Source organism: Glycine max, chromosome 7, assembly GCF_000004515.6.
Source record: "Glycine max cultivar Williams 82 chromosome 7, Glycine_max_v4.0, whole genome shotgun sequence".
Taxonomy (NCBI): Eukaryota; Viridiplantae; Streptophyta; class Magnoliopsida; order Fabales; family Fabaceae; genus Glycine; species Glycine max.
This window is the reverse complement of record NC_038243.2, coordinates 38,234,390-38,258,576: the sequence shown is the minus strand read 5'-3', so window position 1 is coordinate 38,258,576 and position 24,187 is coordinate 38,234,390. Positions and strand designations below refer to the sequence as shown.

Here is a 24,187-nt window from a genome sequence, read left to right as displayed (position 1 = left end):
TTTCCTATTAACATTTTTTTATTGAGTGTTTTCTTGGTTTTATTTTTTACATTTTTAACCACCTACAAGAATGTGTAATAATCAATTTCAATGTCATTATACTTATTTAGAGTCGGTAATCAATTGTATTAATTTATTATTTTAGTCGTGTCAATATTTTAATAAATCCATCATCTTTACCTATCCACATCATGACAATGAGAATTGAAAGGTATACTTATTTTTAATTTGATTAGTGAATTTTCTATTATTAATTTTCAATTGTTAGTAGAGTCTTCTTGAGAAAGCTTACGGTATATCATGATCCTAGGTGCATTTAGTGTCAGTTAATTTACAGAAACAAATTACACAAATCTAATCCAACTCAATCTGTATAATTTGATTGGATTTGATAACAGATTTAACCAAACCTGACCCCTGGACACCCATATCTATCACTACATTCATTAAGATTTCTCTCCCAAATTATCCAAGAGAAAACAAAAATGGAAAGAAATGTGATTGAAAATGCATAAGGATGGAACAACAAAGTTTTGATGGAAAAAAAAATTATCTCACAAGGTCATTGCTTGGAATTTCGAATAAAAGGTTTTCTTTGAGGGGATATTAAAATTAGGTAAATATTGATTTAAAATGATTTTCATGTTCAATCATGTTTAAAGATTGATTTCATGGTTAAACTAGTTTGTAAATATTTTTTTATTGATTTAAAATGATGTTGAAAATCATAGCAACTCTAAATTTTTTTATGTTTGAAATAATCTATTATTCACTCAAAATAATCCGCTGTTTTATTCTAATTTTTTTATATCTTTATGTTCATCAATAATGTTATTCGGGACAAAGAATTTGTTATTTGGTCAAGTGAGAGTACTTTGCTCAAGCGGTATAATATGCCATCTGAAAATAAAAATTGTTCAAAATACTCAATTTTGTGAAAATAATATTTTAATTAATTACATAAAGATATAAAAAAATTAGAATAAAAAGTTGTTGAAGAGAATAACTATTCAAGACTTAAACTATTCAGCAACTTTTATGTATATTTGTGAAAATAATATCATGTAATTCAACAATTGAATTGACATTTTATATTCTATAAAAAGTTGTTGAAGAGAATAACTATTCAAGACTTAATCTAAAAGTAGATTTGCTTAATCTAAATGTTAGTTTAGAGTTTCATTGAATAAATGAAGTATACAAAATTTCGTATAATTTAAAACTATTTAATACATCATCAAATATACTGAATATCTTGATAAATAATTTCTCTTTAAATAGCTTTCCGAAAATTGTGCATAAAGATTATTTACAACGTAGACTACATAAATGTTATTTACAGGTAAATTAAAGAATATAACATGAATGGCTAAACACAACAAAATACAATAACACGCTTCATTATCGATCAAAACTGGAAAGGAATGGAGCCAGGGATGCCCTTGGTGGAGTCATACGATTCTCCTCAGATCTAGGGTTCAAAGGAGAAGAAGCTTGTGGCATGAGCTCGGATAATCGAATCTTTTCCTTAATAATTTTATTCTGAGCAAAAGTGAGCAAAATGTTCTTTAAAATTTGATATAGAAGAAGGCTATGCAAACAAATTAACTCTAAGTGTTTGTGTGGTTACCTTAAACTTCAAATCTTCTTGTTCCATTTCCAGAGTTGTTATCCTATTCTTTAGGTCCTGTAGGGCTTCCTCAGCCATAGAAGGATTTACATCTGATATTGGTCTTACTATTCCAGCCACCTGAAAATAAAGCATAAATGACGTTTTGTTTAACCAAACTCAGACTTTGTTTATTGCATTGGAGAGGTTGGAAGGCAAGAACCATAAATAATATTGTCCTAACTAACCTTTAGAACATTAGTGGACAATCTCAGTAATTGCTGGGCTAATTGTACTTTCTCTTCCTCGATCTCCTGTGGCATTATTCACACATGTATGTAAATTTATGCTATATTTAGCTACTTGAGAGTACCACAACACATCACATTACTTCTTTGGTAACTGACCTTCAGCTTTATCATCAGACGTTGTTCCTCGTCAAAATTAATGCTTGTTTTCACGCCAGCAGAAGCACGAAGACGTGCAAGGTCTTCTTTGACACGCGACTGGAAGATCTCTGACTTCCGGAGCTTTGCGCTGAGTTCTTCGTTCTGTATCTTTAACTTGTTATTCTCCTCCTGTTGCATAATTTCACGATTAGTGAGAAGATTACTAAAAGATATTTTGGAATTATAATTATTATTTGGATTAAATATGCAGTCAATAGTTTGAGATCTAGTGCTGCAAAAATAATGTCGGAACTAGGAAGCAAAAACATCTGCTTGAACCTTGAGTAAAGTAAAATGATGGCATATCACCTTAATTTTAGCATGGTGATGAATACGCTGCTGAAGGTTTTGCTGACCAGACAACTTTTTAATTTCTTCCTCCAGTTCCACAACTTTATTCTTCTTACTTGCATTTTCCATCTGCACAAAATGAGAGCAGCAAGGCTTGCAAATTAGAAATGGAAGAACAATAAAAGAACAGCACAAAAAAGAGAAAGAATAAAAGTTTTAATCATCTACCTTCAGCATTTCATTTTCTGTCTTTAGTAACTGGTCTCGCTGCCGAAGGTTTTCCAATTCAATTTGTACAGCTACCAATTCCGCTTGTTTTCTATCCATTTCTTGCAGCCATCTAACAGCAGGTATGGATTCAGGATCATTAGAATTGTGTGTATAGGAAAAAAAAGCTAAAAACCTCCCTGTTTAGCATCTGACGTTTGATTCTCAAACCCCACCCCACCTCTCAAAAAAAGAAATCTGAAATTTAATTACCCTTGTCTCTCTTCAATGAATTCATTCAGCTGCTTCTTTAGCTTAATAACCTCCTGTGAAATGAACGAGCAATTCAGCTTAAGCTCCAGCATAGTAACAGCGCTATCTAGTCTAAAGTGTAGATTACCTTGTCTTGAGGTTCCAGAGTAAGAAATTTAACTTTCTCTGTAATCTCCTCCGCTTTCTCATCATCAATTAGTGACTACATTAAGGAAATTAAATTAAAGATGAGCGTCAGTGTGCGACTAGAACTCTAAATAATCTTTTGTAAAAAACATTTTTTTACTTCCATTTTTTTCTCTTTCTTTATTTTATGGGAATGATTCCCATGTCTAGCATATTTTAATTGCAAGTGCATAATTTCCTTTCAGAATAATGATAACATGAAAGTTTGATTTTTGTCTATGTATACCAAACATGAAATATGAAAACAAAAAGACATTACAAGAGAAATACGAGTTTACCGCATAAGAGGTCATATCCAACTTTACTCCAAGTAAGTCTCGAATTACATCATGTGTCATGCTCTCAGCAGATGCTAATTTGGCATTCAGTGCAAATATCTGGACAAGGAAAAGGAAGGAACAAATTGAGGCCCATAAAAGCAAAACCAACCACTGTAGAATTTTCAATTTAAGAGAAAGTCAACCTCTCTCTGTCGACATGCTGCCTGGGCTTCTAGTTCTTCAATGTGCAGTCTTGCAGCAGACAGCTCTTCAACCTTCTCATATTTTACCTGTTGCGACAAGCCCAGCCCAATGCATTTGAAAGGAGAACTAGAACCTCGAGACTTGGTGGCATTCTTCTCAGACTTGTTTGACAATGCATTGTGGGAATTAGCACTGGTGGAATGACTAGAAAGGCCCTCAGGTTTGACTTGCTCAGCCATGGCTTCCAATGCTTTGAACTGATTTAAAATAACATAATAATAATAGAACAATAAATAGCCTGTAAAGAAACTACATGCATAGTTGGTACTGCTGAACTACATAAATTATAACTAATAGCAACCAAGATCATTTTATTTTATTTTATCAATACAATTACTAACTTTCTGCTTGTACTCCAAGGCCTGTGCTTCAGAATGCAAATTTAGCTCTGAAATATGAGCTTTCATTCGTTGAATCTGTCAGAGAGCAAAGAAAAAAGATGAATCTTTATCTGTTACGAGAAACTTCAATCCAAGAGACATGATTGGTCATGTTTTAAAAATCCTACCTCTGCATCCTTTCCTGCTAACTCCCTCTTAAGAACCTGTATGTGATTTAGGGCTTCATTGAGGCTTTTCTCTTTTTCATCCAAAAATCTACACGAATTGAAATAGAAACAGAAAAATATCTTATATTTATAGATTAGCACGGTAGATCTGCATATGCCTACGATGAAGAAGCCATATATACATAAAAAAAGGCATATGGTTGGGAATAAATGTCCCAGACCTTCTCATGTCACCATCAACATTTCTGACATTTTGCATCTGATCTTTTAATGCATGTAGCTCCAACTCTAGATCTTCTCTTTGCAGCCGCTGTCGTTCTGCTTCTCCTTTAAGGATGTCAACCTGAACAAAATAATTAAGTGTGATACCTATGAAGGTAGACAAGCTTCTTGTCAAATATCACCATAAAAAAAGACAACTCACTTGGTTTTCTAGTACATTTACAGTACTTTCCAGCTCTTCAACTGATCTTGCTAGAAGTTTCACCTCTTCTTCCCTGTCTTCAGCATAAATTTGTCTTGATTCTGCCACCTGTAATTATTGTAACAAATATCAGCCAGAAACAAGGAAGAAAACAATCATTCAGCTAGTTCACCATTCTTTTCCTTTGACTGCAAGTTTATTTCTAGAGCTGAAGCAAATCAATGAGCAATGGAAAAATTATTTTTCAAAGATCAAAATTTTAATGATAGGTTATCAAAATCATAATTGTACTATATGTTTTGCTTCCTTTGGCACATTAATCTCTATAGAATTCTGATTCTCACAGTTTAACTAAATTGCATTTGAAATTGTATAGATGCCAGAGTTGAGAAATGTGCAAAAAAATTTATCTCTACAAAATTGTACAAAGTTCAAATGTCAAATTGATATGGCTTTCTATGTCATTTGACATTAAAATAAAATTAAAAAAAAAAAGACATGTTAGAACCATTGAAGATACAGCTCCTCAAGACTTATGTCTTATGTTGAAGATACTACATAACAAAGTTTTTCGTGTTGAATCATGGAATATACAATAATAATGTCATGGAAAGAAAACAAGCTGCATTTTTAATAGATAAGCGCATTACCTTCTGAGCTTCTTGAGCAATTGCTTCATTAGCTTCAGCTTGTGCTTCAGCTTTTTCAAGCCTGTTTTTGAGGCAAATTACTTGACCCTGAAGCTGATCCCTCTCGTTAGTGAGTTCATCCAGATCACTGTTCATTTGGCTAATAACACTGTTCATTTCCAGCATTGCATCTTCTAAGCTCTCTGTTAACTTCATTCTTTCTGTTATCTCATTGTCAGCCAGTTGTCTCGCTGCCAAGGCGCCTTCAATATGAGTTGCAAGTTTTTTATTTTCACTGACTTGCAACTTTAGAGCCTCACGCTCTTTTGAGAGATCCAACTCAAGAGCTGTAACTATTACTGTTTTGTCCTGCAACTGAGCTTCAAGCGATTGACAGTTTGCAACAACGTCAGCAAGTTCACCTGATTTAACAGCTAGCTCCGTTTCTAATGCCTCCATTGTAGCCACAATTTTTTCATTTTCATCTTTTTGGTCTTTATTGTTGGATGCAGATTCCTGTAATAAGCTCAGATCATACAACAGTCCTTTTATTACATCATCCTTTCTGGATAACTCGACCTCCAGAAAGCTCTGCATTCTAGTTAACTCTGAATCCTTTAGGTTCAGCTCATTCTTCAGTCCGCAAGATGAATTTTCCAACATATAGTTTACTTTCTTTAACTCTGTTTTTTGATGTTCGAGAAAATAAACCTGTTGGAAAGAAAATTCAGAAGTCACATCCTTCTCTATGACATCACCAAGTAATTTATCACAATCAGCTTCCAGATCAAGAATCCTATCCAGCAGTCTTTTCTTTTCCTTGTTAGCTTCGATAAGTTCACCCTTCAATGCATTATTAGAACAAGTAACATCCTTTAGAAACTCAATATTTTGTTCAAGGACCTTGTTTACTTCACCCATCTCTGTAATCCTTAAGACATTCCGGTTTAATTCTGTTACTAGGTCCTTCCTTTCCACTTTTGCCTGCTGAACTTCTCTTTCTAAAAGGGAAACTTCAACTTCCTTATCTATCAAAATTTGTTCTGCTAACTCGTTTTCTACTTGGGAAAAGATTGTTTCTTTCTTCAGTTGCTCAATTAATAAGGAGTAGTTGACATAATGCTCCTCCATATTAGCTATATTACATGACATATTTTTCAATTCAGAAGCATGGATAAGTGATTCAAAGTCTTTGGCATACCAATCTGCCATAAAAAATTCAGCCTCAGATTCTATGGCCTCTACTTTCTGTTTCACTAGTTTCTCTTGATCTAAAAGGGATGTCACAATATCTGTATTACTCACATCCAATTCCCTCATCAGTTTAGCAAGTTGGGATCCCATTTCATTCGACCTTAGCAGCATTATCTCCTCTTGAAGCTGTAGGTCTGATATGTTTTTAGAAAAAGTATTTAGCTTGATGGTGATCTCTCCAGCTTCAACTTCTTTCTTATTAATGCAATCAAAACTGTTCTTGATGTCAGCCAGCAGTTTCCCTTTCAAGATTCTGCACATATCAAGCTCTTGCTTTGTCCTATAATTATGTTCCTTCAAATCACTTATGAAAGAGTTTGATTCACACAAGCCATGTGAAAGCAAACCATTTTCTGCATGCATCCCCGTTACTGTTTCCAGTAAAATACCCATGTGACAAAGATGTAGCACAGACATAGCACAATCTTTAAAAACTATCTCTGACCATATCTTCTCAAGCCATGGCTGTATCAATTTAGTGGAATATAAACATTGAGACTTCAAGCACTCTAAATCACAAGCTAAAGACTTGAAATTTTCTGTCATCATCAATTGGACGTCTTTAATGACATCATCCAACGTAACAATTAGATCCCTTGTTTCTACTAGACTCGATTCAACAAGGTCCTCTATCTCCTTATGCTTCAAATCAACAACAGTTTGTAAGCTTTCAATATTGCTGACTAATGTAACCTTCTCATTGAGTAAAGTCGTTTCTCTGTCTTTGAGTCTTTCTATATCAATCTTCATTGACTCGTTAGCTATCACCAATCCATTGATCATAATATCTGCTTCTCTCATCATATCTTGTGCTTCTTCGAATTTAGCAAGAATACAAGATGCCTCTTGAGCTTTCTGAGCTTGAATGATCTTTGCCTCTCCAACTTCAAGTTCAAGTGACTGCAAAGCAAAAAGCATTGTCTTAACACTATTCAGTCAAAAAGTGTCAATCAGCATGAAAGGGGAATGGGGAAAGCTAATGACAAGAAAAACAAGTAAATGCACAATCAACCCTAAGAATGACATAAAGCAAACACAAATTTCTCCTTTTAGAGAATGGAAGAGAGGAAAAATGAAAACAGAGGTTCAACGCTGTACCTCTTTCCTTTTATACCAATGGGAGCTAGCTTCCTTCAGAAGTTTCTCCAGGTCTCTAACTCTGTGACAGAGTACATCAATCTTGACTTTAGATTGCTCCTCAAAGTCATTCATAGCTTCTTGCAGGAAAAGTATCTGATTTGTGAGGCACTCTATGCTTTGCTGATTCTTCTTTTCAGACATGGACATCTCTTTTTTTTCTTCATGTAATCTGGCCATCTCATATTGCACTTCTTTTAAGCTTTCAAGAGCACACTCTATTTCTTTTCTCAAAAGCCTAATAGTAGCATCTCTTTCACGCACATCCTTGCCAACATTTTTTGATTTCAGGTCTTTCGTATCATATCCACTTTTGACCAAGTGTAAGTCAGCCAGGTCAACTATGGGTTCTTCAACAGAAAGGGGATCTGAATCACTATTTTGATGTGTTTCAGAACTTGTCTGCTACAATGTCAAAATAGCAAACACTGAATAAAAACCATTCACAGACCACTGACATGAATCAAATAAATGTGACATTACCTAAAGTAATCTATCAAAAAGCAGCATTAGCTTACCCTTGGTTCACCAATATCATCATAGTCTGATGTGCATGCATCCAATGAATTTCTATTATCAAGACTTCCTGAATGGTCTGCAAAAGAAGCCATGCATGATCTGATTGAAGAGACACCATCTTGCAATGTCACTAGCTGCTCCCTTGTCTTTGAAATGGAATTCTTTTCAATATCTTCAAGCTTTTGTTCCAAAGCACAAGAATGCTCTTGCTCCTCAGACAGCTTCTGCCATAATTCATTACATCTTTCCTGCAACTCAGTTATCTGTCTCTCTGCTTGAACAAATGAAGTGGATTGGTCACTGAGAAGGATATCCTTCCTATTACCAGTTTCTGCTAATTCACTAAGCAGAATATCCTTATGCTTTAGATCATCAAGGTAACCAAGATTCACTTCTGACAATCTATTCACAACTACAAAAGCCACAGTTGCACAATTTGATGCTTTTCTGATATGATCTTCTGCCATTATCAAATGCTCCTTCAGCTGTGCCTCACTAGATGTTTTTTCACTCAGCTGTGAGGTCAATAGGAGAATTTCTTTTTCTTTTTCAGCACACTCCCTCTGGTGGGATTTGGTAATGACTAATGCTGCACTTCTTAAGGACTTCAGCATACACTCCATATCACTTCCTTTATTGCTTGCATCTTCCAAACATCTTCTAAGTTCATCAATCAATAATTCCTTCTCAGAAATTTTTCTAACTATCATGCCAACTTGTTCAGAAATCCAGATCCTTTTCTGTGGAAATGAATTCCTTATATTCCCAAGTTCCTCAGAGGCATCAACTATTGCCTCACATCCATCAAGAAGAACCTCTTCAATCTCAGAGGTTAACAGCTCCCATTCTTCAGCCAGTGATATGAGTTCTACATCTTTCTGGCCAAGCTCCTCCCTTAAACTTTGATTATCATCAATAGTAGTAAGCAATTTTTTCTGCAACTCCTTCAATTCAGTTTCCAGATGCAGCATACTCTCTTTCATTTCTGTTTCCTTCAAACGACTATCATTTACTTGATGCTGGAGCAGGGCAAGTTCTTCTTGCATACAGACAATCACCTCAACAGTTTCAGCCTCGGCTTGCCGACGGATTTCATCCCTCTCTTCCTCAGTGGATATCTGGAATGCACGATCACTTTGGTATGACATGTTCAGTTGCTTGGCCTTTTCAAGAGATTCATGCATCCTTCTGAATTTTGCCTGTAAGGGGGACTTGTTTTCAAACTCTGTATAATTTGAAAGCAAATTATCTCTAAACTCTTTAGATGCAAGTTGGTTCTTCAAGGTCATGATTTCATGCTCTTGCTTCCCCATAAGCTCCATATAATGGCTGTTCTTGTTCCTCATCTCTTCTATTTCTTTGATAGATAATATTTGCTGTGATTCTAGAGCTTCAATGATAGATTTTGCATCTTCTAACTGTTTGCTTGTCTGCTCAATCTTGTCTTTTGCCATCAAAAAATCCTGATTTAAGTATGTTTTTTGCTCCTCCAATATGCCACGGAAAGACCTCTCTTCCTTCAGAATGACCTTTATTATATCCAATTCCAACTGCAAATTTAAAATATCATCTGTGTGTTGTAACATATGAGTTTCAAGCTTGACCCCCATCTGTGAAACTGCCTGAGCTTCACAAAATGGTCCTTTGGTAGAAACCTGAAAACATTAATGAAAAAAATAAACATTATTTCACATGACACAGAACTATCATAAATAATAAGGGGTAAATAAATAAATTTGTAGAAGATAAAGACGATAATGTGTAGGAAATAAGGTCCAACTCCAAAAGAATTTATATGATTGAGTTCATCATAAGCCTTTCCACACAAACACCATTGGCATACTCCTCCTCCTATTGATTTGTACAATATAGTAGAGGACAAAACGAAAAGATGTTAAACCAGAATAACAAGACTACCTTTGTAGCATTTGTGCTGCTTAACATTGAGTGAAGAGAATCTATTTCCCTGTATAAATATGCAATTAAAACATTAGGATTTTTACGGCCAAAATTTGGAGCTCCAATCTGTTAGTGTACAACCCAATGGAAGTACTTCAACAGGAGTACAAAAATTATACCTATTGAGTTTTGCATTCTCCTCTAAGCAATAATTTAAATTACGCCTGCATTCCTCTAACTCATCAAGGGTGTTTATTAGCTGCAACCCATGAACAGAAGTGGTCACACATCACTATTTTGAGAGGAAAAAAAAAGGTTAAATTATTATGAAGGAATAAAACCTCTAGATCAGTAGGGTTATTTTCTTTATTGCAGCACTGAGCTTCCTGCACCAGTAGTAAATGGAAACTGTTAGAAATATATTGGATTTTAGCGTAAGCATGAAAGTCGATTACTGCTTCAATTAAGGGGCTATTTACGCAGTTGATTAAAGATTATTATTCTAACAACGACTGAATTTCATACCATACTAGTACAAATATATCCCTCTGTAAGTCTGGTTTAGAAACACAATTTCAGCATACATTCTATTTTAACTGGAAAAAAGGGAATGAAATGTTCAATGAATGGAAATCATGAACTGCTTCAGGTAATTATGGACTAACCTGAGGTTGAATGTCACAATTTGAATTAGCCTGTATGGAGTTTCTTCCATGATATTGAAGCAACTACAGAACAAAGGTAAGTCGTAGAATCTTAAAAAACAAGGAATCTAAGAGGGAAATTACTTCTGTATTAAATTCTAGAAACACAAGTACCTGTTCCCTCAAAGAAGACACTTCAGTCAATAGAATCTCTCTCTCCCCTTCTTCATAAAACTCTTGATATCTGTGCAAGTAATTGTAAGGAACTGCGGAAAAGAGATAATATTTCATTGTCATTGTCTTTATAAGAAAAGATATATCACCTTCTAAGTTGGTCTAGAAGCCTGATATTCTCTACAGCAAACCGGGTGACTTCAGGATTTCGATCAAGTTTGCTCTGAAGTATTTGAATCTCATCAGAAAGTGCTTTATTCTCTTCCTGCAAAAATGTGTCCATAGGAATGGAACCAGCAAGTCGGGACTCCAATCTATGAATTTTGTCATCACGAAACCTAAGCATCATTTTGCAACTCCTAGTGTCCTCCTCTCTTTGACGAACCTGAGTAATAGCAGATTTATGGATAAAGAGTGAAGAGAGTTTAAATATAAAACTCCAATAGCAAGAAGAGCTCATAAGAGAAATACCAAACAGTTTAATTGTTCAATTTCAGCTTCTAGTTGCTTAATAGAAATTTCTGCAATCTGTTCCCTTCTCAAAGCACCGGCAAGAGTTGTCTCCAATGATTTTAACTGAGCCACAAATGATTTTGAATATATAAATATTTGAAGGAAATAAAACTATATGGTCACTTCATGAGATGCTAACAATTATGTAACTTGCTTTTAGGAGACTAGTGGTTGATTATGTTAGTTTAGCCACAAGCAGGCCAGTGCACAAGAATTCCACCATCATGGGATATTGGAAGGTCCAAATTTACATTGTATCGCTATAAGAGGAGAGGTTTTTTCTGCAGCTAAAACTTGAGACAAGTCATAAGGCATTGCATTACCATTGCACTAAGGCTCACCTCCCATAGAAGCTAACAGCATAATCACAACTTATTTTACTTAGGACAGCAATCTCTTATAAAACAAATGATTAATAACACAGGAGAAATCCTTAATTCAATATATCTTGAAGCAACAAGGCATGAAAATAGTACAAACATTGGTTCAACCTTCAAGCATAAATTGTCATTACACTGACCTTCATTAACATAGCCAAGCAGTGTATACCTGTTTGTGGGACATTCTGATGCCCTTGGATTCATAATCAGGCATGTTTTCTTCATGTTGATCAACCACGTCGGTTGCATTTTCTAGGCAACAGTCTTCTAGTTCTAGTGATTGTTTTATATCTCTGATAGATGACAAAGAAAATGACAAAGACCTAGAGACATTCTGCCGTCGTTTGAGGGTAGAAAGCTCTTCCTGGCCCAAAAACTTACCATTTGAGTTAAATTATCAACTCAGACAAAACTTATACTACAAGAAATAACTGATACCACCTTCAAAAGCCGAATTTGATGCTGTAAAGCAATTACATCCCCAGTAGAATCTTCATTCACCACAGCCTACAAGAACAATATACGGAATGTATAGTGATAGGTTGATGAGATTCATTTCTTTGAAAGAAAATCAGACTGATCATAGAATGGCACTCACATTATTTTGAATAAGTTTTGCTCTCTGAGCAAATTTAAGTGTGTTCAATGTTTCAGCAGCACAGCTGAAAAAGTGAAATGGGCAAAGCTCCATCAAGCTTCTATGGTAACCTGTAAAGTTTCGATAAAGGAAATATAGTTCCAGATAAATGAACAAACCAGATAGAAGGGCTGACATTGGCAATGATCATTGTTTTCGAGTTTCCGCCAAGAGAGTCCTGCATTTTATGCCAAAAAATAGTGATGAATAAAAAGAACCCTGAGACTAAAGATTCAAACTAAACCAGCACATAAATCAACCTGAAGAAGAAACGTTAGTCTGGAGTCTCTGTAAGGTACATGCCTCTGCTTCCCATTTGCCACATCCACTAGTATCATAATAACATGACTGCAAGAATGATTAGAGAATACTAGCTACTCAATGAGAAAGCAGAAATAAGACAATTCAAAATCTTAATGTATTAAGGTAAAATGTTAAAATACCCCAAGGTAGATAATGATTTATTGATGTTAGCTGCTTCTTTTAAACGCTCCCCCTCAGCACCAGAAGTCTTCTGTCTGTTACAGATAATGATAACGGTAACTTGGTTAATACATGCATATACATATCTCAATTCCCCAGCTACACTTGGTTCAATCAACTCTAGAAGCTGATGACATACCTTTCTGAGCCAGCTAGATCAACCAGGTTTAACCTTGCAAAACGATAATTAGTTGTAGAATCCTTTTCCCATGTGCTCTCAATTACACATGTAAAAACACTATGGGACCTACTGCTCTCTCTATTCATATTTGTTGCTGCAACTTTTCTATTTGCAGAACCCTACATGTCAGAAACTACAACTTAATGGAAGAAAGTGCATTTCAGAGCAAATATGTGTTCATTTAAATAACATAGAAAGGGAGTTGTTTGGGGATTCCTCAAAATGAAAAGGATGGTCCCATAGGCTAGTACCTGAATTAGAAGCCTTATTATGTCACTCACACTTTGAACCTCGAACTCGGATAAATTTTCAACATAAACACCCTTCTTGACATCCTCACGCAGCTATTTAAAAAAAATTATAGGAGCATTGAGAAATAATTAAAAATGCTTTGACAGACAGCTGATGATTGAACTACACTTACTAGCAAATTAGTAGAGGAGGGATCAAGTAGATCTGTAATTTGTTCATTGTAAATCTCCAAGAAGGAACACTTGCAGTTGTATTTTAAGTTCTCATCTCTTCGGCTTTCCTCTTCCTGGAATTTGGATTAATGATCAATACTGATTATAAAATCCAGCTTATATATAAAAACTGAATTAGCCACAATTGATCAATTTACAGCTTGGATCCTGGCAAACAAAAACTCAAATATACGCGGTGTCATTCCACGATGAGGACTAGGCATCACATCTAAATCTTCAATGTCACCGAGCATTGTATATGTTTTCCCACTTCCTGTCTGCAAAATTATCATCTTACAGTTAAAATATTGTCACTGTCCATTTCAAATTATGTTATACAACACCAGAGCATACAATCTCTCAACAGCTGACATTGATTTTACACCTAACAACATTGTGAGAAATGATCCATATACTGCACAAAGAGCTAAAATGCTGCATAAGAAGACTGAAAAAATGTCTAAACTCTGCTAGGCTGTTTTAATCCCTAATTCATAAAACTGCACATATTCCTACCGACATAAATCGATATGGCAGTGGCAAACACTCCTAATTTATGATGCATGATAACTTATTAGAGTTAATGCAACATCACTATTTGGTAATGGGAAAACTAAAGAGCCAGCCAAGCAAACACTGATGTAGATTACAAATGACATCACGAATTCCGTTTTTTAATTTCAAATCAAAACAATATCCAATCCAATAAGCATTACATTGGAACCAGTGCATAGAATTCTGTTATACATGCTAACAAATGCTTAAATCTTACTTTGTTTATAAGAACAAGGACCAATTAACAGAAAAGATAGACATAATCTCAAAAGGCGGTTAAGTTCAGGATATTACCTGTCCATACGCAAACATACAGCTATTATATCCTGAAAGGCAGTTCTCTACCATTGGAAGACCAGCCAATCTGAAAATCATTTCCTACATAACCATAAACCAGAGACAGAAATCAACAACTCCATCCCATGAAATTAGCACCTCAAAAAAAGATTTTCAATGTAACAACACCTGGTCTATGGTTTCACATGCAACATGGTCAAAGGTGAACCGGTTCTCTGGTTGCCCAATCCAAGTAATGCTCTGAGAGCCTTCTTGCTTCAGGCATCTGTTATACCCTTGTGTGCATCGCTCCATGCTATTGAGAGGACGAACACGAATAATAACCTACACATAACAAAAAATTCACACCACAAATCACAATAAGCACCAGAATTCAATAAACATTCTCATCCAAATCAAATCAGCTCAATTGGAGACAATCTGGACCACTCACCTGTACATTGTGATTAATCCAAAATGAAGAATCTTCCTTGAGATCAAAGTGAGGCACTTCGACCGTGTTAACAACCGTGGGCATGGAGCAAGCCGAACTGGGAACCCCTTTATACAATGCAGCATAATTCCCCAAACGAGCACTGAAGCCTCCCCCATCCGCCTTGCTCCGAACACTCGAGCTCGGGGGTGGCTTAGTCACACTCTTATTCGGAGTGCTCTGAGTGGAGTTGCTCTCGGAACAAGCAGCAACACTCGAAGAAGCTCTCCCCACGGTGCGAGGCACGCGAGGAGTCACATTCCCAACACCAGATGCTCTCCTGTCATCACCGAACGACGAAACTCCTTCGTGCTTGTGATTCCACCCGAACCGGTGCTTCACAAGCATGCTCCCTCCGCCGTGCTTATCCGGCGTGCGAAGCTCAGCTCCTCCTCTTCCTCTCTTCGAAGGAGTCTTGTCAATCTTGCTTTCGCAATGCGCATCAGGCTCTTGAATTGTATTCAACGGATGTCTAGAACCTTCCGCGTGCCTCTGAATTGTGGTGGATGAATCATAAGGATCTACATTCTCCGGCTCTTCGTGTTTGCTAGCGTTTCGGCGTGGGAGCTTGAAATCCCTCAGCATTCTACAGCATACATGGAAAATGAAAAATCACGAATGACGCAAAATTAATTTATGAAAATGAGTTCCGAATCACGCGAAAGTGTGGTTCAGGTACCTGAAGGAGTTGTTGCAGAAGAAGATTCCGAAGCGACGAATTTGAAGAGTGCTGAATTTTGCTTTGGTTTGTGTTAAGTTGCTTCAATCTGAGTTCAGTGAGTTGTTGCTGCTAGGGATTTGAGATTGAACTGGAGCGTTCAATTTCAACATAGATCCAAAGTTATTCATTCACTCACTCTCTCACTCTCGCTCTGTTGTTGCTGTGACGAGTTTTTGATTTGAAAAAATGGATGTAAGGAAAAGGGTGTTCAAAGAATGTATAAAAGTTGACGTAATCGCGGTTTGGAGATTTGAAATGCCGGGGCGTTTGGGTCATTCCACGGGGGTCCTTAATTACACCAAGGATTTAAAATTTCAACGGCTAGATGCTCTGATGGTATCTACTTAGCTAAGTTGAGTCCATTACTATCGACCCACTTATGGTGATTGCATTTGAATCTTGCAGCTCTTATTTTATTTGTATGGACAATAATAACCTTTTATTAGGAACTCCCAGAATAGTATCATATTATCAAATAGCTATTTTGAAAAGTAATTTTTACCAAACACTTATTATTATTCCGAAAATAATTATTTTAGACAGTAATTTTACCTTTAAGAGTGATTATTCTTAAATAGTTTGAAATACTTATTTTTATTCCAACATAGCTATTCCAAAAAATAAAGATTACCTTCTAGAATAGGGTGATACCCCTTGTTCTCTTTTCTTCTTGTTCATCTTTTATGTCATGAGAAATATCCATCTCTAGCTTCTCAGATTTGTTACTCCCTTCAACCACATCTTCACCGTTCTTCTACAAGAGTTTCCAAGGAGTCTTGGATGGTGGGTCTATTGTGGGAAGCTTTGCATAGGTCATGCTTCCACCTACATCGAACATGGTTGTTACTAGATCTATTAGTGTTGCAACACTACTCTACACTTGCATTGGAGGTGGTGAAGGGAGTTGCAAGATAACCCATTTAAGTATATTTTTGTCCATACAAATAAAATAGGAGGTGCAAGATTCAAATGTCATGGTTATTCAATGTTGGGTCCATTACTATTGTTGTTTTCAACATTTTGTTGCATGGACATGGCTCACACAAGTTTGATTAAATATAATGAAATAAATCACTATTATGATCTGTAAAGTGTAACCTGCTAGTTCTTGAAGATAAAAAATATCAATAATTTTTTTAAAAATTTCTAGTTAATCTATTTTAGTCTTTAAATTCAATTACTTGGGATTATTTTGGTCTCTAAACATATATTAATATTATTATTTAGTCACACATTTTTTAAAGCATTGCACTAATGTGATTGACAAATTACTCTTTCAAAGACTTATTTATAATTTTCTTAATATAAAGACTGTGACAAAAACATAAACATTCAAGAATGAAAATGATGAATTTTTTTAGATATGTTTGAAAAATTACCGAGACATTCAACCTAATATATCCAACAACAGAAGAGAACTTAAGCAAAGACAAGGAGAATCCCAAACCAGAAAAGGTTGGGACTAGCATACTCCAACATTCGCTAATAAATGAGCACCTTTATTAGTTTATCTACTAACACATTACCAAGAGAAAGACCACCGACGATTTCTATGCTCTAAAATCATGCTAACCAGCTATGCATGATTATGTAAAGGAGGACAAATCCTAGATTAGAAGATATCATGGATGCAAGAGTTATCCATTTCGCAACTACTATGTTGAAGCAATTTACTTAAGGGTTGGGGCCCTGTGGAAAGAGGAAAATGAGGAACCAGACACTATCTCGCATAACACTGTGGGTGCATTTGATTTGTTAAAAAGACATGAAAGACAAAACAACACTAGATAAATAGTTAAGTCGCATGACAACTTTTTGTATTGGTGGTCGATACACAATACAACTAATTTTGTGTTGTATCTTATTTGATGTGTTTATATATTGAACAAAATAATATAAATTTTATTATAAAATCTAAGGTGCATTAGTAGCACTTTGATGATGCAACAAAGGGGAGGCACCTTCACAGAGGAGGCGCGACCCCTGACGCCACTGGGTCATGACGATGGTGGCGGCGGCACGGTGGCATGACGCAGCCTCGCTAGAGTTGGCCAAAAGAAAAAAAAATATAGTAAAAAAGAGGAAGATAACGATGGAAGCATTTGAATAAATGATCAATAAAAAGAAAGAAATGACGAGCAAAAAAGGAATAGCAACACTCCATATGGGCCTTGCTGGCAGGTACGGCGTTTGGAGAGAAAAATTTAGAAAATGAAACACATGAAAAAAGAAAAAAAAGGATGAGATAATGAAAAGTCATAAAATAGGAACAATATTATATTTTTACTTTTGTTAGATACTAATATTATATTTTTACTTTTGTTAGATACTGGACAAAGAGTGGTACTGAAATTTAGTAAGTTACAAGTTTTTGGGTATTTGTCCAATTAATCTTTTTCTATTTTGTATTATCCCTTAATCATTTTTTAAATCAAACGTTAAACAAATATTTTTATATTATCTAATCTTTTATTTTTTAACAAATCTTAAATGCCCATTCAAAATGGACAAGAACATGTATCTGAAGTGCACACTATCCGTTTCACATCATCATGGAACAAAATCCATATCCACGACATGTCATAATTTAACTTTCATGTTTAGGTATAACAACATCCTCTAAAAAAAAAGTTAAGAAGTATTATAAGAAAGCTATATATTATGTATTTGCATTTTGAATTTAGATAAAACTTAAAAACTTTATACAAAGTAATTAAATTATAAAAATATATGCACAATAAATTTTAAAATGATTTAAAATACATATATTAAAATAATAAATTTTAAATATATAAAACATGTTCAATATTATTTAAAAAATTTAAACTCAAAATTGAAAAGAGAAATTAATAATGAAATATATCATATTTTACGAGAGAATGCACTAAAACACAAAATGAGATTCAAACTTAGAATTTTATGTGCGTTACCCCAACTCCCTCCGTAGCTCAATCCTAATGGATTAAAGTAGCTAATATTAATTAAGAACAACAAATTTTAACATAAATATATAAATTTTGAAATTATTTAATTTAAAATACAATTAGTTAAAATATAGAGATGTAAAAAGTTAAAAGTAACTATTTTAAGAATATAAAAAAGTTAAAATGTTTTATATAAAAACTAGTATTTTAACATGTGTATTTTATTAAGTAAAAATTTATTTATATATTTAAAATTTTAAAATAAATGAAATTTTTAAATATATAAAATATATTATAATTAAATTTAATTAATAAATATTTTTCTTATAAATTATATTTTAAATCTATAATAAATAACTTTTATTGTGACACAATACAATTCTTAATTATTGACATTTTTATAAAAAAAATATTGAAATTCAAGTTAGAATTAAAATATAGATTAAAAGACATAAGGGATTAAAATAAATCTTAAAAATGCTATCGTCAGAGAAAAATAGTTAAAATAAAATACTCTAGTTAAAAAAAATAGTCTAATTTATAAAATAAATAAATAAGTTTATATATAGAAAAAGATAAATGATCAAGTTACTCCAAGAGTAATTTTTTATTTTATTTTATTTTATTTGAAGTTAATTTTTATTCTCTTTATTCATTCTCTTCAAATTTAATGATTAAAATAAATTACACATTAGAAACATTAAATTCTAAGAAAATGAATGATAAGAATGAAGAGTAACTCTAAATGAGTTGTTCTTGGAATAACTTAATCTTTTCTCTCTTTCTCTTTATCTCACACATATATGGATTGTCAAGATGGTCTAATTTTGGTTGAGTAGGATACGTGAGTTGTTGTAAACATGGTTGTTAAACTCGCGATTCTACATAAAATCATCGAGGTTCCGCAAACTCGACTCGTAGAATCGAATCGTAAACTCGTAAGAGTTTACTCAAAAGACAGCAATAGAACCCACTACCTAAAAGGCAGCAACAAAACCCACTATCCACCCTTGATGAAGCCAAAATTTCAATTAACAGATAATTTGTCCATGTTTGGGGGACCACCTTAGCGTTGTCAGAATTCAACACTAAACATCATTTCAAACTTTCAATTAACAGAGATGAATTAACAAATAAGCTTTGAGAAAGAAAACACCTTAGCGTCATGGAGCAAAGCTTGGAGCTAGGTCAGGAAATGAGGGATTTCGACGAGTGAGGGATTTCAAGTTTGAAACAATGACAAAGACCACCATGACGTGATTAGCTCAGCAGTCCAGCACGACAGCGATGACGACAACCACCACGACGCGAGTAGCTCAGCGAGAGTCATTTTGGGAGTAGCTTGAACAAGGTAGAGTGAGTGAGTAGAGAGAGTCGCGAGAGTCATTTTCGGGGGTTGTTGTATGACGCCGTTTCGAGTTTTCATAAACTCATGGACTCGGAGCATACTCGCGAGCCTACCCAAACTTGTCCGAGTCTACGCAAAATCGGATGAGTCTACTCCGGTTTCGATTTTATTTCCGATTTAACTCGTCAACCCTCAGTAGAATCGTAAAATCATTTAAATCGAGAGTTTAACAACCATGGTTGTAAACCCCTGATATTATATTTGATTCTCACCGATGAAAATATATATATGGACTTAAAAAATATTTTAATAAATTTCTAAAATAAAAGTACAATAAATGCATATTTTTAAGGGTAAATTACTCAAACCACCTTTACACAAATTTTGCTCAGTTTTCAAAACATACAAAACCCCTCGAATTGTTCATTATGGGGAATTTAGTAGGGGAGAAATTTTTGGTTTCTCAAGATTCATAGATTGGAAAACATATTTTCCCATGTTTGGTATCAACTAAAAAAGAATAACATTAATGGGAAAAAATGTTTTTCGGGAATGTTTTTTAATCACCCATGGAGAAAGTGAAAATCTTAGGGGGTATTTGGTTTGATTGTTTTCAGTTTTTATTTTCACTGAAAATAGAAAATGGTGATGAAAATGTGTTTGGTTGTATTTTTGAAAATATTTTCAATAAAAATATTTTCTCAAACGAACCAAAAAATAGAAACAATAAAATCTCGTTTTCAGTTGAAAACAGAAACCTCGTTTTGGGTAAAGTGAAAACGCGGTGGCAAGGAATGTAATTTTAAGCAAATCTAAAAATACATTTTCTTTTGAAAACGCATTTTCAGTGTTTTTATTTCCTGAAAGCAGAAAATAAGAAGTCAAACCAAACATGTTTTCAGAATTCTAATCTTTTGAAAATGAAAACAGTTTTCAGAAAATGAAAAATGCAAACAAAACACACCCTTACTTTCCCATATGTAATGCACTAATTCGTGAACAAACCAGAATTAAACCATATGCATCTTAAATTTTATCAAAAATATTATGTAACCCTTTGATTTCTAAGCAGTGGTCAACCAAACATATTTTATTTATTCTCAGGAAACATGATTTTTTCTAGCTCGACATAACATTATTTTGAGCTCAAACTCTACTTAGTTCAAGCTCATGAATAATTTGATTCAACTCATTAGCTCGAATCACATGAATCAAAAATTAATTTTTTAAAATCCTATACATTTCAAATTTTCGATTTATTAGTAGATTTTAGATAAAATGATTGTTTTTTTTTAAAGATAAAACTAAACTTACTCTATTAGTTTTATAAGGTCACAAGGTATGACAAAAAAATATAATTACAACCAAAGTTAACATAAATAAAAATTACACATCCTAAAAATATAAAATAATAGAAAACTTAATCAATCATATATATATATATATATATATATATATATATATATATATATATATATATAAATGCAAACAAAACACACCCTTACTTTCCCATATGTAATGCACTATACGCATCTTAAATTTTATTTATTTATTTAACGAGTTTAATTTTTATCTCAAATCCAAAGAATTGAATTTTAAACTACTCTTTAAGTTAAGTTGATTCATTATCACTCTTATTTTCCTTCATGAAAAAACTTCTCTCATATAAAATATCCTCTCATATAAAATATCCTTTTAAACGTTACACATGGAGTCACCTGCATATCACATGACTTTTAATTAAATTTGTTTACCATCTCCTTCAACCTTGGAACCACTTCCTTCTTCTTCACCAAAATCTGGTTGACTTCAACATTGCTAACTCAACAAATCACGCCACCCTTGACTCACCCCAGATCAACACTTTTTCTCCGAATTCTTTCCTACAACCCATGACATCTCCATAAGCCACAAACTCATGAAAACAATTCATTTTCTCCCTTTGTTAGAACACTCACATGCCTTCCACCCTTATGCCCTTAAACCCAAACTTTTTTTCTCTCATTAGGTCAACAAACCCACACGACACCCTCACCATCCCTCATGGCCATACATCAACCAACACCAACAAGCATCATTTTTGCTTTCTCCTCCAAGAAAACACCACTACTAACAGTATAATAGAACTCAAAACAAGCATTATTCATCCCATCACTCCACCAATGAGTAGATATTAAAAATCCACATCCAGATGAAAAACACGCTAACAAACTAAAAGCCAAACTGAAAAAGGGGCTAAATTAGTTGCAGCAGAAGAGAGGAAAAGGCTAATGGTGTGTTTGGTTAGATGAAAGAAAAAAAAAATTAATCTGGAGAATAATTTCTCTTTTCACTCTCTCCAAATAAAAGAAAATTTTTGTTAATTGTATTGTTTTTCTTTCCACTTTCTTTCCCATCAAATTGTTGGAAAGGATCAAGATTCTTGGTGGTTCTTGGAAAAGGATTAAGCAAGAGAGAAAAGAGAGTGAATAACAAAGAATAACAGCTTTTGAATGAGAATTTTATTAGTGCCTGAAAAATGATTACTCACACTATTGCAGGGGTTTACATGCTATTTAAACACTAAGTAAGGCTTAACCATAGTTAGTTAACAACCAACTGTTATGGCTAACCTCTAATGCATTTCACAATCTTAACAAAATTGAACAATTACATTTGAATTACACTACTTTTAACACACCACCTTAGTTCAAATATGTCAATTTGTGCATCCCAATTTTTTTCTTCATTTCTTCAAGTCTCTTAGGCTTCAAAGTTTTGGTTAACATGTTTGTACACTGCTCCTCAGTTCTGCAATACTCAAGTGCTAGTTTGTTCTTGTTAACTTGGTCACGAAGAAAATGATATTTTACCTCTATATGCTTACCGCGTCCATGAGTTATTGGATGCTTAGCAAGGTCTATGGCTGATTTGTTATCAATCCTGAGCTTCATTACATTACTACACTTGATGTTAAGCTCTTCCAGTAACATTCCTAGCCAGAGGGCTTGGCTTGCACCAAAAGCAGCTGAGATATACTCAGCTTCACAACTAGATAATGCCACCACATCTTATTTCTTTGAACACCATGATATAGAAGCATTTCCAAGCATGAACATGTACTTGGATGTGCTCTTTCTATCACCAACATCTCGACTCCAATCTGCATCTGTGTAGCCAACAATTTATATCTCAAAATTTTATTTTGCTGCAAGAAACAAAATTCCATATTCTAGTGTGCCCTTCACATATCTAAGAATTCTCTTAGCTGCAAGTAGATGATCCTTGCAAGGTTTCTTCATGAATCTACTAACCAAGCCAACTTCATAGGTAATATCTGACCTAGAATTACACAGATATCTTAATGAGCCAATGAGTTGCCTATATAGTGTTGAATCAACCAAATTTGTGTCTTCACCAGTAGACAGCTTTATTCCTAGGAAATAAGTTATTATGCCTATATCAGAAATTTCAAACTCATCCATCATTTCCTTCTTAAACATGTCAATCTCCTGTTTGCTATCTCCAGTGACAAGATGATCATCCACATACAAGCATAGCATCACTACACCAGTTACTCCACAATCTTTCAAGTACACTCCATGTTCAGTGGTGCATTTCAAAAACTTTTGCTTCTACAGAAATCCATCAATCCTCTTATTCCAGGCTCGTGGAGCTTGCTTTAAGCCATATAGGGCCTTGTTCAGCTTCATTACCTTATCTTCCATGTCTATCTTCTCATAGTCAGGTGGCTGCCTTGTGTATACTTCTTCTTCTAATGGACCATTAAGGAAAGCAGACTTCACATCTAGCTGACTTACTGTCCATTTCCTCATGCTAGCAATTGCAACTATGAGTCTCACAGTTTCAATTCTAGCTACAGGGGCATATACTTCATTGAAATCAAGACCAAGCTTTTGCAAGAAACCTTTTGCAACTAGCTTTGCCTTATACTTGGCAATTTCACCAGATGGCTTGACTTTGGTTTTGAAAACCCACTTCACTTCTATGGCTTTCTTATTACTTGGTAAATTCACCATTTCCCAAGTGTTGTTTTTCTGAATTGATCTCAATTCCTCTTCCATGGCCTTTCTCCAATGTGGAATGGCTAGTGCCTCTTCAAGTGAAACTGGTTCTACTTCTGCTAACAGCACTAAGTTCATCAGCTCACCATTAACATTGATAGCAGCATCAGGGAAGACATCATAGTCTTGAAACCTCACTGGTGGAGTTATCTATCTTAGTGACCTTCTCAAAGGTACAACCCCAATCACATCTGGCCCATCATTCACATTTTGCTCATCATTCACATATTGCTCATTGTCAATCTGAACTTCATCCTGTATTTCTTCTCCTTCCAGTTCCACTTCTACTGTTTCATTGGTTTGTCTTTCCATACCAATGTTCCAGTCCCATTCCTTTGTCTCATCCACAATCACATCATTACTTATCACAATTTTCTTGCTCAAGGGATCAAATAGTTTATAGGCCCCAGTACTGTGATAT

At 34.5% G+C, this 24,187-nt stretch overlaps 2 protein-coding genes across 4 annotated transcripts; both read right to left on the bottom strand.

Annotated features, from left to right (window-relative positions):
• Positions 1-1,217: 1,217 nt before the first annotated feature.
• On the bottom strand, positions 1,218-15,683 carry LOC100795729 (kinesin-like protein KIN-12D). Of its 3 annotated transcripts, none has more exons than XM_006583802.4 (38): positions 15,389-15,683; positions 14,671-15,295; positions 14,406-14,561; positions 14,235-14,318; positions 13,544-13,663; positions 13,346-13,459; positions 13,173-13,265; positions 12,880-13,040; positions 12,701-12,775; positions 12,518-12,605; positions 12,377-12,435; positions 12,219-12,282; positions 12,062-12,127; positions 11,790-11,984; positions 11,199-11,303; positions 10,877-11,112; positions 10,728-10,797; positions 10,575-10,637; positions 10,251-10,295; positions 10,089-10,168; positions 9,928-9,976; positions 8,010-9,665; positions 7,453-7,896; positions 5,122-7,254; positions 4,472-4,579; positions 4,269-4,390; positions 4,048-4,135; positions 3,881-3,955; positions 3,479-3,736; positions 3,294-3,392; positions 2,957-3,031; positions 2,830-2,882; positions 2,578-2,689; positions 2,368-2,478; positions 2,017-2,187; positions 1,858-1,923; positions 1,631-1,750; positions 1,218-1,542 (listed from the first exon to the last, which is right to left on the bottom strand). In XM_006583802.4, exons 2-38 carry the CDS (start codon positions 15,292-15,294, stop codon positions 1,402-1,404), a joined length of 8,379 nt encoding a protein of 2,792 aa, XP_006583865.2. In that variant the 5' UTR covers position 15,295; positions 15,389-15,683; the 3' UTR covers positions 1,218-1,401. The 3 variants fall into 3 exon arrangements, with proteins under 3 accessions (XP_006583865.2, XP_006583866.2, XP_014633631.2); XM_006583803.4 differs by having other exon boundaries at positions 7,453-7,893; XM_014778145.2 differs by lacking the exons at positions 12,880-13,040; positions 13,173-13,265; positions 13,346-13,459; ... (3 more) ...; positions 14,671-15,295; positions 15,389-15,683 and having other exon boundaries at positions 12,518-12,585; positions 12,701-12,758.
• Positions 15,684-22,881: 7,198 nt separating this feature from the next.
• On the bottom strand, positions 22,882-23,244 carry LOC121175202 (uncharacterized mitochondrial protein AtMg00810-like). Its single transcript, XM_041017539.1, has one exon. It carries the CDS (start codon positions 23,242-23,244, stop codon positions 22,882-22,884), a length of 363 nt encoding a protein of 120 aa, XP_040873473.1.
• Between the last annotated feature and the right edge of the window lie 943 nt (positions 23,245-24,187).

What these genes read in the sequence shown, in the direction of transcription:
- LOC121175202 (XM_041017539.1), bottom strand. Translation starts at nt 23,244, where the DNA reads ATGCTATGCTTGTATGTGGATGATCATCTTGTCACTGGAGATAGCAAA.
- LOC100795729 (XM_006583802.4), bottom strand. Translation starts at nt 15,294, where the DNA reads ATGCTGAGGGATTTCAAGCTCCCACGCCGAAACGCTAGCAAACACGAA. An exon ending in TAATAAGGCTTCTAATTCAG is followed by an intron (nt 13,041 to 13,172) that starts GTACTAGCCTAT and finishes TCTGACATGTAG; the next exon opens with GGTTCTGCAAATAGAAAAGT. An exon ending in TGTCTTCTTTGAGGGAACAG is followed by an intron (nt 10,638 to 10,727) that starts GTACTTGTGTTT and finishes TTTGTTCTGTAG; the next exon opens with TTGCTTCAATATCATGGAAG.